This window comes from Musca domestica, unplaced genomic scaffold (genome assembly GCF_030504385.1).
Source record: "Musca domestica strain aabys unplaced genomic scaffold, Musca_domestica.polishedcontigs.V.1.1 83, whole genome shotgun sequence".
In the NCBI taxonomy this organism is placed as follows: Eukaryota; Metazoa; Arthropoda; class Insecta; order Diptera; family Muscidae; genus Musca; species Musca domestica.
The window spans coordinates 185,355-201,804 of NW_026712415.1; the positions used below are offsets into that span (position 1 = coordinate 185,355).

General features: G+C 37.2%; 1 protein-coding gene across 1 annotated transcript; it reads right to left on the minus strand.

Annotated features, from left to right (window-relative positions):
- Positions 1–241: 241 nt before the first annotated feature.
- LOC101888532 (putative phosphatidate phosphatase) lies at positions 242–2,419 on the minus strand. Its single transcript, XM_005184983.4, has one exon. The coding sequence runs from the start codon at positions 2,122–2,124 to the stop codon at positions 1,057–1,059; it is 1,068 nt and encodes a 355-aa protein (XP_005185040.2). The 5' UTR covers positions 2,125–2,419; the 3' UTR covers positions 242–1,056.
- Positions 2,420–16,450: the final 14,031 nt, after the last annotated feature.

A 16,450-nucleotide genomic window follows, 5' to 3' on the forward strand; every position in this document is an offset into this window, starting at 1 on the left:
AAAATGTAAGTGATTAATTTCTAATCGAACAAATTGAATTGATTTTTTTTTTGTCTACAAACAACCCTTTTTATAGATTAATTTTTTTTTCAAAAGAAACCCTAGAATCTCTTTAAAAAAAATTCTGCTGAATTCTGATTTTCTTTCTATTTTTGTTTTATAAAAAAATTTACGTGATTAATTTCTTAGTAAGGACTGCTTAGGTTCTCCTTAAAAATTTAGTCCATATTTGTTTTTTTTTTTTTAACTAAATTGTCCTTTTCTTTTTAAATCCTTCAAATATTTTCCCTAAATTTTTCTGTTTTTCCACTACAAGAAAATTATTTCCAATCCAGAAAAAAAAATTAAAAATTAAACTAAATTTGCTTTTTTGAGTAAAAAATTCGATGAAGTGACTTTTCCTCTATAAAACGCTTGCTGAATTACTATGCCTTTCTCAAAACTCTTCTCAAATGCAGTATCGTGTCTAGAACTCCCATATTTAAGCTCTGCATTAACTTTTCCCTACACCCAATACCCAGCTGGCATCGAACACACAACCCCATTGCAACACATTGCACACAACGTGATCAACTCACTTCTGCATTGGCAAGCTTAGCTTGTCTGCTTCGTTTTTCTTTTGGACAGCGGCTGGTGGCTAACCAAATATGGTTAAGACAAGAATTTACAGGCCAAATTGAAATTGAAAAAATTAGAGAAGAAAAAAAAAATAGCTAAATAAACGCTTACAACTAGGCAAAATATCATTAACGAAAATGAAGAAAAACAATTTGTTGTTGTTTTTACGCGCAATTTCATTGGTTCGCCAATGATTTTCCTTTGCGTTCGGCATGAGAGTTGGTTGGTTGGGTGTTTTCATTTTTTCAACCAAAAATGAAAATCCAGATTTTGGCGAAACTGCAGCTTTGTTATCGTTGAGGCATGCAGTCGGGACATGCAGCTTGAGTCGGCCTGGCTGGTTGATGATGATGAGGATGATGATGCTTATTATTCCTCTTGGGGTTCGAGACGATGATGATGCTGATGACGTTGAGACGATTGACTACTTTCACTCCTTTATGGCACATAACCATAATTGTGATAAGTTTGAGCATATTGTGCCTGTTGTTGGGCCGCGGCGGCAGCCACCGCTGCTGCTGTGGCATGGGGATGTGGCAAGTAAGGCAGTGTACCAAATGTATAGGCTGGCAAGACGGGCGGTGAGGAATTGGCCTTTCCCGAGGAATTGGCCGGTGACGCCGAAGGTTTGGCTGGCGGCTTGGGCGCCACATTCGAATTCAAGCGCATGGGTCTTCTGACAAAAATGTGGGCCACATAGTGACTTATAATATAGGCAATGACACAGCCGAAGATCAGGCCACCCAAAACATCAGACCAATGATGCCAATAGTCGGAGATACGCGACAAGGCCACATACCAGGCAAACATGATGAAGGTGAATTGCAGCAGGTGTTTCATGAGTTTCGAGGCTCTGGTACTGAGGGCAGCCTGCAGATAAAAGGCCAAATACAACATGGAATAGAAGAAAACACTCGAATGGGCACTGGGAAATGATTGGCCCACCTGGCCCAGCGTGGATTCGGTGTGATTTTGGCCCAAACATTGATAGTCCTCAATGTAACGGCCATAATTAAATGAATCCTTGCAGGTCGAACCATCCGGCATTTGTGGCTGGCAGACGGCAAAAAAGTGGGGCCTCAAACGACCCACTGTCTTCTTGGTTATATGGGTGGCCACCAGTGTCAAAGCCAACCCGAAAAGGTAATAACCTATTTGGGCATAGCAGTGCATCAAACGTTCGGCCACACGACAACCGCTCTGTTTGCTGGCATTCGATTGTGGTGATTTGCGTTTTTCACAGCTGCTCGCCGCCGGCAGCGGAGAAAGTTGCTTAAATAATTCTATTACCATAATCACGGAGCAGGGCACCGCCAAGACAATGCCCACCATCATGGGCACCGTTATGGTGCTTTCACGATAGGGATACTGCAGTGACTCATCGTTGCAGAAGAAGCCACGTTTGTGGGGTTTTAGCCATTTGCGTAATCCCAGTTCGCACAGGCAGACGCCGACAAAGATCACCAGGTCGAAGGCAATGCGGGCAATGCTTTTCAGACGTTTCATGGTCGCGAGCGATTCTTAGAAACCGAAATTCGAACCGAAATATGACTATGAATCACTTGAGAGAAAATTAGTTTTTAAATTTTCCCAAATTTTGTTTTTTTTTTTCAACACAATTTCCGTTTTTTATATTTTTTTTCTTTCGTTAAAGGCTTTTGCGCAGTCGTAGTAGGTTTTCGTTATTTTTCTCGTTTTTCTTTCAAGTTTTTTTTTTTGTTTCAGTTATTTTTCCATTTCAATGTAGGCGCAACACCCGACCTTCTTCGTTTAGGTTTTCGTAATGACTAAACCGTCAGCTCACAACATTGGCTCAGATGAAGGTGGCTTGCAGGCTAGCTGGCTGGTTTTTACGCTTCGAAGATACCAGCCAGTCATTCAGCCAAACAACCTGTCTCCAGCTGCTGCTGGTGCTCAGACATTCACTCTTTTTTTGTTTGTTTACTGCTCATTTTTATTTTAAGACCAGGTTACTCTTCCATTGACAACCACTCTCACCTACCAAACAACGCTCACAAAATGTTTGGGCGTTTGGTGTTGTTTTTTTTTTTTTGCTACCCAAAATTATGTTTATATTTTTTTCATGTGGTTGTAGTTATTTTTGTTTACCGCTCTTCTATGCAAAAACGTTTACTACCTCTCTATCTCACTCCCTCTCTCTCGCCCTCTCACACTACAACTTGTTTATTTTGTAAAATAATACACCAAACCACCTCTGGGAAAGACCCACACTCATTTTCTCAATCAATCTCAACTATGCGAATGGAATTCTGCACAATGGGTTCGATCAGACTTACAACTGGCTTAAGGGAGATCTTCATTTTAAATTGAATGGGATTTTTGTAAGTCCTGTAATAATCGTATGATTCAATGTGAATGGGAATTTCAGGGATCGAGGAAAGGATTTTCGTTTAGACATTCCTGTTTGATTGGTTTGTAAAATGAGGTTGGAATATAAAGAGGGTAGACACAAAAAAAAAGATGTAAATTCAGCCGGGACGAACTTTTAATACCCTCCACAATTTGAAACTAATTTGACAATTGTCAAAAAATAAAATCCGTTAAAAATTCTGTTAAAAAATTAAAAATTCAGAATGAAGCCGTTATATTAGGGTCTATACAACGACCTGGACCTGCACAGGCAATTTTTGCACAGAAAAATTTCGGTGAATAATGTAGCTAAAATTATCAAAATACCGAACATATGGGGGCTAAACGAAGACCTGGACCTGTACAGACAATTTTCTGTCATGGGCTATAGTATCCATTACGAACTTCAAGTACCAAATTCTAAACAATTCCAGTAAATAATGTTGCTAAAATCATTAAAATACCGAATATCGGGATGTACCGTTATATGGGGCCTATACGAAGACCTGGACCTGCACAGACAATTTTCTGTCTTAGGCTGTAATATCCATTACAAACTTCAAATACCAAATTTGAAACAATTCCGGTAAATAATGTTGCTAAAATCGTCAAAATACCGAATATCGGGAGGTACCGTTATATGGGTGCTCTACGAAGGCGTGAACCTGCACGAACAATTTTCTGTCATAGGCTGTAATATCCATTACGAACTTCAAATACCAAATTTAAAACCATTCCGGTGAATAATGTCGCTAAAATCATCAAAAGACCGAATATCGGGAGGTGCAGTTATATTGGGGCTATACGAAGACCTGGACCTGCACAGACCATTTTTTATGATAGGCTGTAGTATCCATTGTGAACTTCAAATACCAAATCTGAAACAATTTCGGAGAATATTGTCGCTAAAATAATCAAAATACCAAATATCGGGAGGTACCGTTACATGGGCCTATACGAAGACCTGGACCTGCACAGATAATTTTCTGACTTAGGCTGTAGTATCCATTGCGAACTTCAAATATCAAATTTGAAACAATTCCCGTAAATAGTGTCGCTAAAATCATCAAAATACCGAATATCGGGAGGTACCGTTATATGGGGGCTATACGAAGACGTTGACCTGTACAGACAATTTTCTGTCTAGGCTGTAGTTTTCATTACGAACTTCAAATATCAAATTTGAAATAATTCCGGTGTTTAATGTCGCTAAAATAATCAAAATACCGAATATCGGGAGGTACGTCATAGTGGGGCTATACGAAGACCTGGACCTGCACAGACAATTTTCTGTCATAGACTGTAGTACCCACGAGGAACTTCAAATACCAAATATCAAACGATTCCGGTGAATAATGTCGCTAAAATTATCAAAATACCGAATATCGGGAAATAACGTTATATGGGGGATATACGAAGGCGTGGACCTGCACAGACAATTTTCCGTCATAGACTGTAGTATCCATTACGAATTTCAAATACCAAATTTGAAACAATTCCAGTGAATAATGTAGCTAAAATCATCAAAATACCGAATATCGGGAGGTACCGTAATATGGGGGCTATATGAAGAACTGGACCTGCACGGACAATTTTCTTTCATAGGCTGTAGTATCAATTGCGAACTTCAAATACCAAATTTGAAACAATTCCGGTGAATAATGTCGATAAAATCAACAAAATACCGAATATATGGAGGTACTATAATAAAATGCGGCTATGCGAAGACGTGAACCAGCACCGACAATTTTCTTTCATAGGCTGTAGAATCCATTACGAACTTTAAATACCAAATTTAAAACAATTCCGGCGAATAATGTCGCTAAAATCATTAAAATACCGAATATAGGCAGGTACATTTATATGGGGGCTATACGAAGACCTGGACCTGCACAGACAATTTTCTGTCATAGGCTGTAGTACCCATGAGGAACTTCAAATACGAAATTTAAAACAATTCGGGTGAAGGATATCGTTAAAATCATTAAAATACCGCATATCGGGAGGTACCATTATATGGGGGTTATATGAAGACCTGGACCTGTACAGACAATTTTCTGTGTTAGGCTGTAGTATCCATTGCGAACTTTAATTACCAAATTTGAAACAATTCCAGTAAATAATGTTGCTAAAATCATTAAAATTCCGAAAATAGAGAGGTATCATTATATGGGGGGCTGTACGAAGACGTGGACCTGCACAGACAACTTTCTGTCATAGGCTGTACTATCCATTATGCACTTCATATACCAAATTTGAAACAATTCCGGTCGCTAAAATCATAAAAATACCGAATATCGGGAGGTACCGTTATATGGGGGCTATACCAAAACGTTTACCTGCACAGACAATTTTCTGTCTTAGGCTGTAGTATCCATTGTGAACTTCAAATACCAAATTTGAAACAATTCCGGTGAATAATGTCGCTAAAATCATCAAAAGACCGAATATCGGGAGGTGCAGTTATATTGGGGCTATACGAAGACCTGGACCTGCACAGACCATTTTTTATGATAGGCTGTAGTATCCATTGTGAACTTCAAATACCAAATCTGAAACAATTTCGGAGAATATTGTCGCTAAAATAATCAAAATACCAAATATCGGGAGGTACCGTTACATGGGCCTATACGAAGACCTGGACCTGCACAGATAATTTTCTGTCTTAGGCTGTAGTATCCATTGCGAACTTCAAATATCAAATTTGAAAGAATTCCGGTGAATACTGTCGCTAAAATCATCAAAATACCGAATAAAGGGAGTTTCAGTTATATGGGTGCTCTACGAAGGCGTCAACCTGTACAGACAATTTTCTGTGTTAGGCTGTAATATTCATTGCGAACTTCAAATATCAAATCTGAAACAATTCCGCTGAATAATGTTGCTATAATCAACAAAATACGGAATATGGGGAGGTACTGTTATATGGAGGCTATATGAAGACCTGCACCTGCACAGACAATTTTCTGCCTTACGCTGTAGTATCCATTACGAACTTCAAATACCAAAGTTGAAACAATTCCGGTGAATAGTGTCGCTGAAATCATAAAATACCGAATATCGGGAGATACCGTTATATGGGGGCTATACGAAGACGGGGACCTGCATAGACAATTTTCTGTCATAGGCTGTAGTATCTATTGCGAACTTCAAATACCAAATTTGAAATAATTCCGGTGAATAATGCTGCTATAATCAACAAAATACCGAATGATGGGAGGTATCGTTATATGGGGTCTATACGAAGACGTGGACCTGCGCAGACAATTTTCTGCCATAGGCTGTAATATCTATTGCGAACTTCAAATATCAAATTTGAAATAATTCCGGTGAATAATGTCGCTAAAATCATCAAAATACCGAATATCGGGAGGCACCATTATATGGGGTCTATACCAAAACGTAGACCTACATGGCCCATTTTCAATACCAAAAGTCCTGCAGACATAATATACATATGAGTAAAATTTTATCAATCTACTTCATTTCGTTCGGAAGCTAGAGAGATTTCCAAAGACGGACAGACTATGGTGGAGGTTATAATAACTTTGCCATACGAAAATGGACCCTCGTATCACCCATTTTTTTCATAATATTAAGAAATACAGAATATTCCCTTTTTTCACTGTTTTATGTCCTTTTAAAATATCCCTTAAAAATCCTTTCCCACGAAAATATGCCTAGTAAAATCTTGGCTTTCAATGCCAAAAAATCCCACTGTGCAATAATAATCGCTCAGTGGTTAGCAAAACACCTATAAATGTTTCTGCTCGTGTTGAGGCGCACACACATGATACCGCTCAGAGTTGAGGCACGTTACTTTGGTTACTGCGCTCGCAAGTGGTATGTTGGAGCATTGTGACTTATGACTTTTGTTTGGTTGTTCGATTGTTGTTTTTTTGCTATAAACATTAGCAACAGTAGTCGAGGGGTATTGAACATCAGAATTTGTTTTGTTTATACCAATATTTAATTTTTCTTCTTTTTTTTTTTTTGTTCAAGAGCCTCACTTGGTCATCAGCTGTTTTGCTGTTGTTGTATGCATTTCGTTGCGTTTTGTTTTTCCATTTTTTCTGTGGTTCTGTTTCTCTGGCGTCTATTTCTGAAAACGGTTCTTCGCACATGGCTGGTGAATCAGAAGATGTGATTTCTCATTGATGCGATCGATGTTCGTTTGCTATTCTTGGTGTGCTGTATTCTTTGTCGTTGTCTTGTTTTGGGATTTTCTTACGTCTATTGTTTGACGTTATTTGCATTTTTGTGAAATTTCGAAATGTCCATAAGTGGAAGGTTATTTAACATACGTGACTATCAACAGGTATGCCTCGAAGAATGGAAAATGTAATTTTTGAAAAAATAAAATAAAACACGAATTTATAATTACAATAACAAAAACGTGACATTTCCCTAGAATAAGACTTGTCATACCCTCCACCAAAGTATGGAGGGTATATTAAGTTTGTCGTTCCCTTTGTAACACCTCGAAACATATATTTTAGATCCCACAAATTATATATATTCTTGATCAGCATAAAATTCTATGTGGATTTAGCGATGTCCGTCCGTCTGTGGAAATCACTCTAGCTTCCGAACGAATTGAAGTAGATTAATAAAACTTCATGCAAATGTGTATTTGGTACGCAGCACATTTGGTATTGGGTCCTTTAGGGACCTATAGGTCCACGTTTAGGTATAGCCCCCATATAACGGTACTTCCCTATATTCGGTGTTTTGATGATTTTAGCAACATTATTTACCGGAATTGTTTCAAATTTCGTATTTAAAGTAGGTCCACTTCTTTATTTAGCCCATATATAACGGCACCTCCCTTAATTCGGTATGTTGATGATATGACCGCAATTTTTTGACGGATTTTGTTTTACCAAATTTCGATTTTTTTTTTCAAAATTTGGTATTTTCGCCGGATTATTATTATTATTATTTTTTTTTTGAAATTGTCAAGTTTCTTCAAAATGCTGGAGGCAAATTAAAAGTTCGACTCTGCTGAACTAAGCTGCTTTTTTACTTCTTATTATATCCAGTGTCTTGACCATATTTATACCCTACACCACATATCGGCAAGGGTATAATGTCTTTGTGCACTTGTTTGTAACATGGAGAAGGAAGCTAGATAGACCCATAGTTACTTTTGAGGATCTTCAAAGAATCACTTTTTGAGTCGATTTATACATGTCAGTCCGTCCGTCCGCCCAATATCCGTCAAAATGGACTGGAATTCGGCACTTCCGACCGAATTCATCTTACAAACAAATACTTAAAATTTTGTGTAAATCGGTTCAGATATAGCTGTAGCTCCCATATATATGTTTTATACGATTATACGATAAAATGTGGTCAAGATCGGTTCAGATTTGGTTATAGCTCCCATATATAAATATATTTATCCGATTTCAGGTTTACTGTGCACCAAATGGCTGATATCAGCCCAAATAGCTAATATCATCCCAAATGGGCTGAATTTTGGCACATCCGACCAAATTCCAGAAACATGAACATCAAATTTGGTGAAATTTCGGAATAGCTCCCATACCTATCCTTATCCAATTTCAGGTTTATTGTGCACCAAATGGCTAATTTGGCAATTACGACTGAATTCAGCCCAGAAGCAAGTACTTCAAATTTGGTGAAAATCGGTTCAGATATAGCTATAACTCCCCTTTATGTATTATTCATTTGATTTGGGCTTTTAATTCCCTCTAATTCGTACTATGCATTCGACAACAATGATCTTTGATACCAGATATCTTATAAAGCTCGGAAATACCTTTGTCAAATTTTATCGAGAACGGCTAAGACTTGGATATAGCTCCCCCATATATTCTTTATCCGATTTCAGGTTTATTGTGCAAATAATGGCTAATATCAACCCAAGTAGAGTTAATTTCGGGACATACGTTTCCATTGTGTGCAACTCGGCTCCGATACATATTTTTTTTAATAAAATCCTTCTTCAAATGATATCATGCACTCTATAGCGAACTATAACTGTGCTAAAGCCAAATTTTGGTAGGTGGTATGATATACTTGAAATAAATTTGATTGTTACGGGAGCTCTATTAAATATGCATAGTGGTGTAGGGTATAATAAAGTACCTCACATGCGTAATATGCACTCCACAACATTTATCGAGATCGGTTCAGATTTGGATATAGCTCCCATATATATCTTCAACCTATTTCGGCATATTGATTTATTTCGGTATATTAATTTATTTTGGCACATCTCTCCGGATTCGGTCTAGAAGCAACTAAAGCAAATTTGGTGAAAAGCGGTTTAGATATAGTCCTCCCATATATATGTTTCATCCGATATGGTGCTTAAGCCCCTAAAATTCGTAGTATCCATTCGACAACACTGATATATGGTACCAGATATCTTATTGAGCTCGGAAATATCTCTACCAATTTTTTTTCGTGATCGGTCCAGATTTGGATCTATCTCCCATACAATATCTTCAATCGATTTCGGGTTAATTGTGCACCAATTGACCAATATCTGCCAAAAAGTCCTAAATTTTGGTACATCCAACCGAATTCAGTCTACAAGCAGGTACATCAAATTTGGAATATATCTGTTCAGATATAGCTTTAGCTCTAGCTCTAATATATATGTTTCATACGATTTGGTGTTTAAGGTCCTCAAATTCGTAATATCCATTCGACAACAATGATATTTAAAAATAGCTTTGCCAAATTTTATAGAGAACGCCTGCGGTTTGGATATAGCTCTCATATATATCCTTAATTCGATTTCAGGTTTATTGTGCAAATAATGGCTAATATCATCAGCCCAAATGGAGTGAATTTCGGGACGTACGTTTCCATTTTATTGAACTCGGCTCCCATATATATTTTTCCATATAATTCTTCTCATGCACTCTATGTTATTTGGTATGAAAGATTAAAATGTCTCCGTGAAAATCGGTTCAGAATTGGATATGCCTCTCATATATTTGATCTCTCTGAAATTAAACTATAACTGCTCTAAAGTCAAATATTGATAGGTAGTATGATCAACTTTAAATAAATTCTCTGCGGGAGATCTACTAAATATACATAGTGGTGTAGGTTATCATAAAGTCGGCCCCGCTTGACTTTTGATTTTTCCTTATTGGTTTATTCAAAAGGTTTCTGAATTTAAGCATTCTCCAATTCTGCAGCCTTGTCTCTCACTTAAGTGGAACAAATTTTCATCCATAAAGAATCAATTTTATTTATTATTTTTACCAAAAAGACAACGCCTCATATTTACCTCACCAAACCTTGGGGGCATGATCTTTTACGGAAAAAAAAATCTCTTTCAATTTTAAGTAACCGAAAAATTTCAATTTTTCTTCCACCTCAAAATAACAATAATCAATTGAAACAACCGTGCAGTAGCAACTGCATTCCACCCATGATGCATGGAAATCTTTAACCGTTCTTTGTTTTCACACAAAAATTCAAAATCTTTTCTCAAATAACCATTAGGTTTTCACACCCACACAGATGCACAGACGCGCACACACAATATTTCGGCAATTATTTTACCTTCAACGGCTATTTGTTCATTAACGTACTGAACGACAACAACGTTCGAAGGCGAAGACCTAAACAAAGAACACCTGACATGCAAATAGAAAAAAAAAAACAACAAAAAAGGAGGACAGTAAAACGACCAGCCCTTCAATGCACCCCGGGCGTAATAATTACAATTTAAACAGAGATTTTTACATGGGTGTGGATATTGTTTGTTGTTTGACTGGTTGGGATGTTTGGTCGGGCTGGTTGATTGGTACAACAATGTTGTCTTAAGTGTGTCTTTACTTCTTGGTTGGGTGCTGAGAGCAGCAATGATGATGAGGCTGTTTAAGGTAGGGAGAAACTATTGATGATAACTGGTTGCTGACAGCCATACTAATGTCGATGCTAGGCGATAGGTAGGCCTCAGAGAACACTTTTACCAAATCAGCAAAATTAAATTACCCTGTGCGACAAAATTTCATTTTTCCAGTAGATAATTCCGAGTAGATCACGAAAGAGGCGCAAATAATAGAAGTCATGTGTATTGGCATTTTAAACGTTGACATGGAGAAGTTACTAAAATAGAGGGACAAATTCTCCTCTCTACCATACAATTGAAAATTTTCGGATTTAGATTCATTGGAGTCCCTGTATTTTAGATGCATAGTGTCTTTGGCAATATTACTGATGGCAGTACGAGAATTAACCCTCTATCTAGCCACCAAATGGTTTTTTCAGAGATTTTATGCAGAATAAGAAAAGGAGTTTTCTTAAGTCTTCTTCGAGTTAATGCACGAATGGGCTTAAATAGACCGAAAAAAATTTTCAATTGAAAACCAGTAAGGAAAAGTCAAAAGTCGGGCGGGGCCGACTATATGATACCCTACACCACAATGCATATTTAGTAGAGCTTCCGTAACAAAAGAATTTATTTTAAGTAGATCATACAACCTATCAACATTTGGCTTTAGAGCAGATATAGTTTGCTATGGAGTGCATGATATTACTTGGAGAAGGATTATATTAAAAAAAATATAAATCGGAACCGAGTTGCACAAAATGGAAACGTACGTCCCGAAATTGACTCCATTTGGCCTGATATTAGTCATTATTTGCACAATAAACCTGAAATCGTATTGAAGATATATATGGGAGCTATATCCAAATCTTAGGAGTTCTCGATAAAAGTTGAAAAACGTATTTCCGAGCTTTATCTGGTACCAAATATCATTATTGTCGAATGGATATTACGAATTTGAGAGACTTAAAACACCAAATTTGAAGTACTGGTTTCTTAGATGAATTCGGTCGGATATGCAAAAATTTAGGTCATTCGGCCTGATATTGGCTATTTGGTGCACGATTAATACGAAATCGGTTGAAAATAGATATGGAAGCTATATCCAAATCTGGACCGACCTTGACAAAATTTGATACGCCCATTTCAGAGCAGTAACTGATATCTGGTACAAAAGATCATTGTTGTGGAATGCATATTACGTTTGTGAGGGAATTTAAACCCCAAATCAGATGAGGCATATATATGGGAGCTATAGCTATATCAGAACCGATTTTTATCAAAATTTGAAGTACTTGCTTCTGGGCTGAGTTCAGTCGTAATTGCCAAATTAGCCATTTGGTGCACAATAAACCTGAAATTGGATAAGGATAGGTGTGGGAGCTATTCCGAAATTTCACGTTTCTGGAATTTGGTCGGATGTGCCAAAATTCAGCCTATTTGGGATGATATTAGCCATTTGGGCTGATATCAGCCATTTGGTGCACAGTAAACCTGAAATCGGATAAATATATTTATATATGGGAGCTATATCCAAATCTGAACCGATCTTGACCACATTTTAGGCACTTATTTCTGAGCTGCCTCTGATATTTGGTACCAAATATCATTGTTGTCGAATGCACATTACGCGTGTGAGGGACTTTAAATACCAAATCGTATAAAACATATATATGAGAGCTATAGCTATATCTGAACCGATTTACACAAAATTTGAAGTATTTGTTTGTAAGATGAATTCGGTCTGAAGTGCCGAATTCCAGTCCATTTTGACGGATATTGGGCGAACGGACGGACTGACATGCATAAATCGACTCAAAAAGTGATTCTTTGAAGATCCTCAAAAGTAACTATGGGTCTATCTAGCTTCCTTCTCCATGTTACAAATAAGTGCACAAAGACATAATACCCTTGCCGATATGTGGTGTAGGGTATAAATATTGCCAAGACACTGGAAATAACAAGAACTATGAAAGCAGCTAAGTTCAGTAGAGCCGAACTTTTAGTTCACTCTACCATTTTGAAGGAAATTGAAAATTTCAAAAAAAAAAATAATAATAATAATCCGGCGAAAATACCAAATTTTGAAAAAAAAAATCGAAATTTGGTAAAAAAAAAACCGTCAAAAAATTGCGGTCATATCATCAACATACCGAATTAAGGGAGGTGCTGTTATATATGGGCTAAATGAAGAAGTGGACCTACTTTAAATACGAAATTTGAAACAATTCCTGTAAATAATGTCGCTAAAATCATCAAAATACCGAATATTGGGAAGTACCGTTATATGGGGGCTATACCTAAACGTGGACCTATAGGGCCCTAAAGGACCCAATACCAAATGTGCTGCGTACCAAATACACATTTGCATAAAGTTTTATTAAACTACTTCAATTCGTTCGGAAGCTAGAGTGATTTCCACAGACGGACGGACATCGCTAAATCGACATAGAATTTTGTGCTGATTAAGAACATATATAAGCTTTGAGGGGTCCAAAATGTATATTTCGAGGTGTTACAAACGGTATGACAAACTTAATATGCCCTCCATACTATGGTGAAGGGTATAAAAATAATCACATATCTGATATAAAGTGAAGGAAGTAACCAATATAGTCCAAAGCTGGCATGTCGTAATATTTACATCATATTTATTTAGGTCCGATACGTAATGGACAATATTAGTCCATTCCTTCGGAACCTATTCCATAGATGGTCAGTCGTATGAATAATCATAACAGAAGTCAACATATATTTAAATAATCGAACATTGGCTGAGGGTAAACCAAAACCAACTGACATATCTTTACTTGTCCTGATAGAAACTCAGAAAAATCATCAACGTCTCGTTGTACCGAAATTTAATTAATTAACCTTTTCCCTATAGAAAATCGATTCAGGAAACTCTTTTCTATATTAAAATTTAATTCATCTGAAATTTTTCTATAGTCATAGCAATTGAAAATATTAATCACATTAATTATCTACAGAAATCGATTGTGTTTTCCCCCCCACACCCAAGTCAATGACTTCAATCGCCGAGATTCTCAGCAATTATGAGTCAGCGTCTTTAATTGACTGAGTTACCCCAAATAAAGCGTTTTTCCGTCATTTCACATCATGGGAAGCTACGTCAAACCACAAAAGCTGCTGCTGACGTTGTTGCCAACAAATCTCTTCTCTACGGCTATTAACTACGATTACACTTGCTTTCAAGTTTTAATGAGGCAGCAACAACAACAATAAAGCCAAAATCGACATCAAAATCAGAATAAGTACTGGGCCCAAAACACTTCCCGGCACTTTCTTTGAGGCCCATCACGATTGATCGGATCGTGTTGCTGTTTATGGGAAAATTGAAATTTCGAATTATGGTTCAATGATTTTCGTTCGTGTTGCAGTAGAAGTTGTTGTTGTTGTTGTAAAATTTGAGTAGCATGCAGTTCCTTCGTTCGTTCGTGTGTCAGTCAAACGGAAGGCCACTTTTGCCTAATTTTTTTTGGGCGAGGGGGTTTCGTTTTCGTGCTAAGTTTCTGGGTGGCACAGAAAACGCTAAGCCAGCCAGTCAGCCAGCCAGCCATCCAGCCATCCAGCCAAGTGTGAATTCATGCAGCGCCCTGAAAACGAAAAGTTAAGCTTAACTTAAATGCATGCACGACACCATTGAATGGCTGGTGTTGGGAGGGAACAACCAAAAGCTTTGACAGAACCAACGACTGTCTTACATATCAACCCGCGCCAACTGTCATACAGCATATCTACCGGTTTAAGTATCTTGACAGTCAGCCATGTGTGGATGTGTGTTTGTTACGTTTCTGACCACCAAACCTCCACCCCACCCAGTATTTCACACGAGAGAGGTGTTCAGTAACAAGAATAATAATGACAATCATCAGGTGTACAGGTGTGTGTGTGTCGAATGTTGGAGGGGAATTTTGGTATGATCATCGATGTTGGAATCAATAAAAGGTTCGTGTCTGATTGAATTGGTTTGACATGATTCAATGTGAGCTTTTATTGCAGGTTTGTTAGATTAAACCTTAAGTGAGACCATAGAGTAGGAGGGAGATTTAAAGGGTGCAAAAACAATAGAACTTCTTGGGCAGATTTTTTCAAAAAAAAAAAAAAAAAACGAAAAAATAAAATAAAAAATAAATAAATAAAATAAATAGATAATAATAAATTAAATAATTAATTAATTAATAAATAATAAAAAATAAATAAAAATAATAATATTTTTAAGGGATCAATTTTTAAAATTATTTCTTGCAGGACTAGCATGGATTACCAAACAGTTAGGAAAAAGCGTTAATTTTTTTCCCAAAGTATCCAATAGTATCGAGGGAATATAATATAGACCCCACAAAGTATATATATTTTTGATCAGCATGAAATTCTATGTCGATTTAGCGATGTCCGGCCGTCTTTGGAAACCACTTTAGCTTCCGAACGAAACGCAGTAGGTTGATACAATTTAACCCAAAAGAATATTATGTCTGCAGGACTTTTGGCATTGAAAATGGGCCATATACGTCCACATCTTCGTATAGCCCCCATATAAAGGTATCTCCCATTTTATGGTATCTTGGTGATTTAAGCGACATTATTCACCGGAATTGTTTCAAATTTGGTATTTGAAGTTCGAAATGGATACTTCAGACTATGACAGAAAATTGTCTCTGCAGGTAAACGTCTTCGTATAGCCCCCATATAACGGCACCTCCCGATTTTCGGTATTTTTATGATTTTAGTGACATTATTCACCGGAATTGTTTCAAGTTTGGTATTTAAAGTTTGTAATGCTTACTACAGCCTTTGACAGACAATTGCCTGTGCAGGTCCACGTCTTCGTATAGCCCTCATATAACGGTGCCTCCCGATATTCGGTATTTTAATGATTTTAGCAACATTATTCACCGAAATTGTTTCAAAATTAGTATTTGCAGTTCGTAATGGATACTACAGCCTAAGACAAAAAATTGTCTGTGCAGGTCCACGTCTTCATATACCCCCACATAATGGCACCTCCCGATATTCGGTATTTTGATAATGTTAGCGACATTATTCACCAGAATTGTTTCAAATTTGATACTTGTAGTTCGTAATGGATACTACAGCCTATAACAGAAAATTATTTGCGCAGGCCCACGCCTTTGTACAGCTCCCCTAATAAAGGTACCTTCCGATATTCGGTATTTTGATGATTTTTAGCGACATTATTCACCGAAATTGTTTAAAAGTTGGTATTTGAGGTTCGCAATGGATTTTGCAGCCTATGACAGAAAATTGTTTGTGCAGGTCTACGTCTTCATGTAGCCCCCATATAACGGCACCTCCCGATTGTTTCAAATTTGGTAGTTGAAGTTCCTAATGGATATTACAGCCTGTGACAGAAAATTGTCTGTGCAGGTCCACTTCTTCGTATAGCCCCCATATAACGCTACCTCCCAATATTCGGTATTTTGGTGATTTAAGCAACATTATTCAACGGAATTGTTTCAAATTTGGTATTTAAAGTTCGCAATGGATGCTACAGCCTATGACAGAAAATTGTCTGTGCAGGTCTACGTCTTCATATAGCACTCATATAGCGGTACCTTCCGATATTCGGTATTTTGATGATTTTGGCGACATTTTTCA

Coding starts and splice junctions, on each gene's coding strand:
- LOC101888532 (XM_005184983.4), bottom strand. CDS start 2,124: ATGAAACGTCTGAAAAGCATTGCCCGCATTGCCTTCGACCTGGTGATC.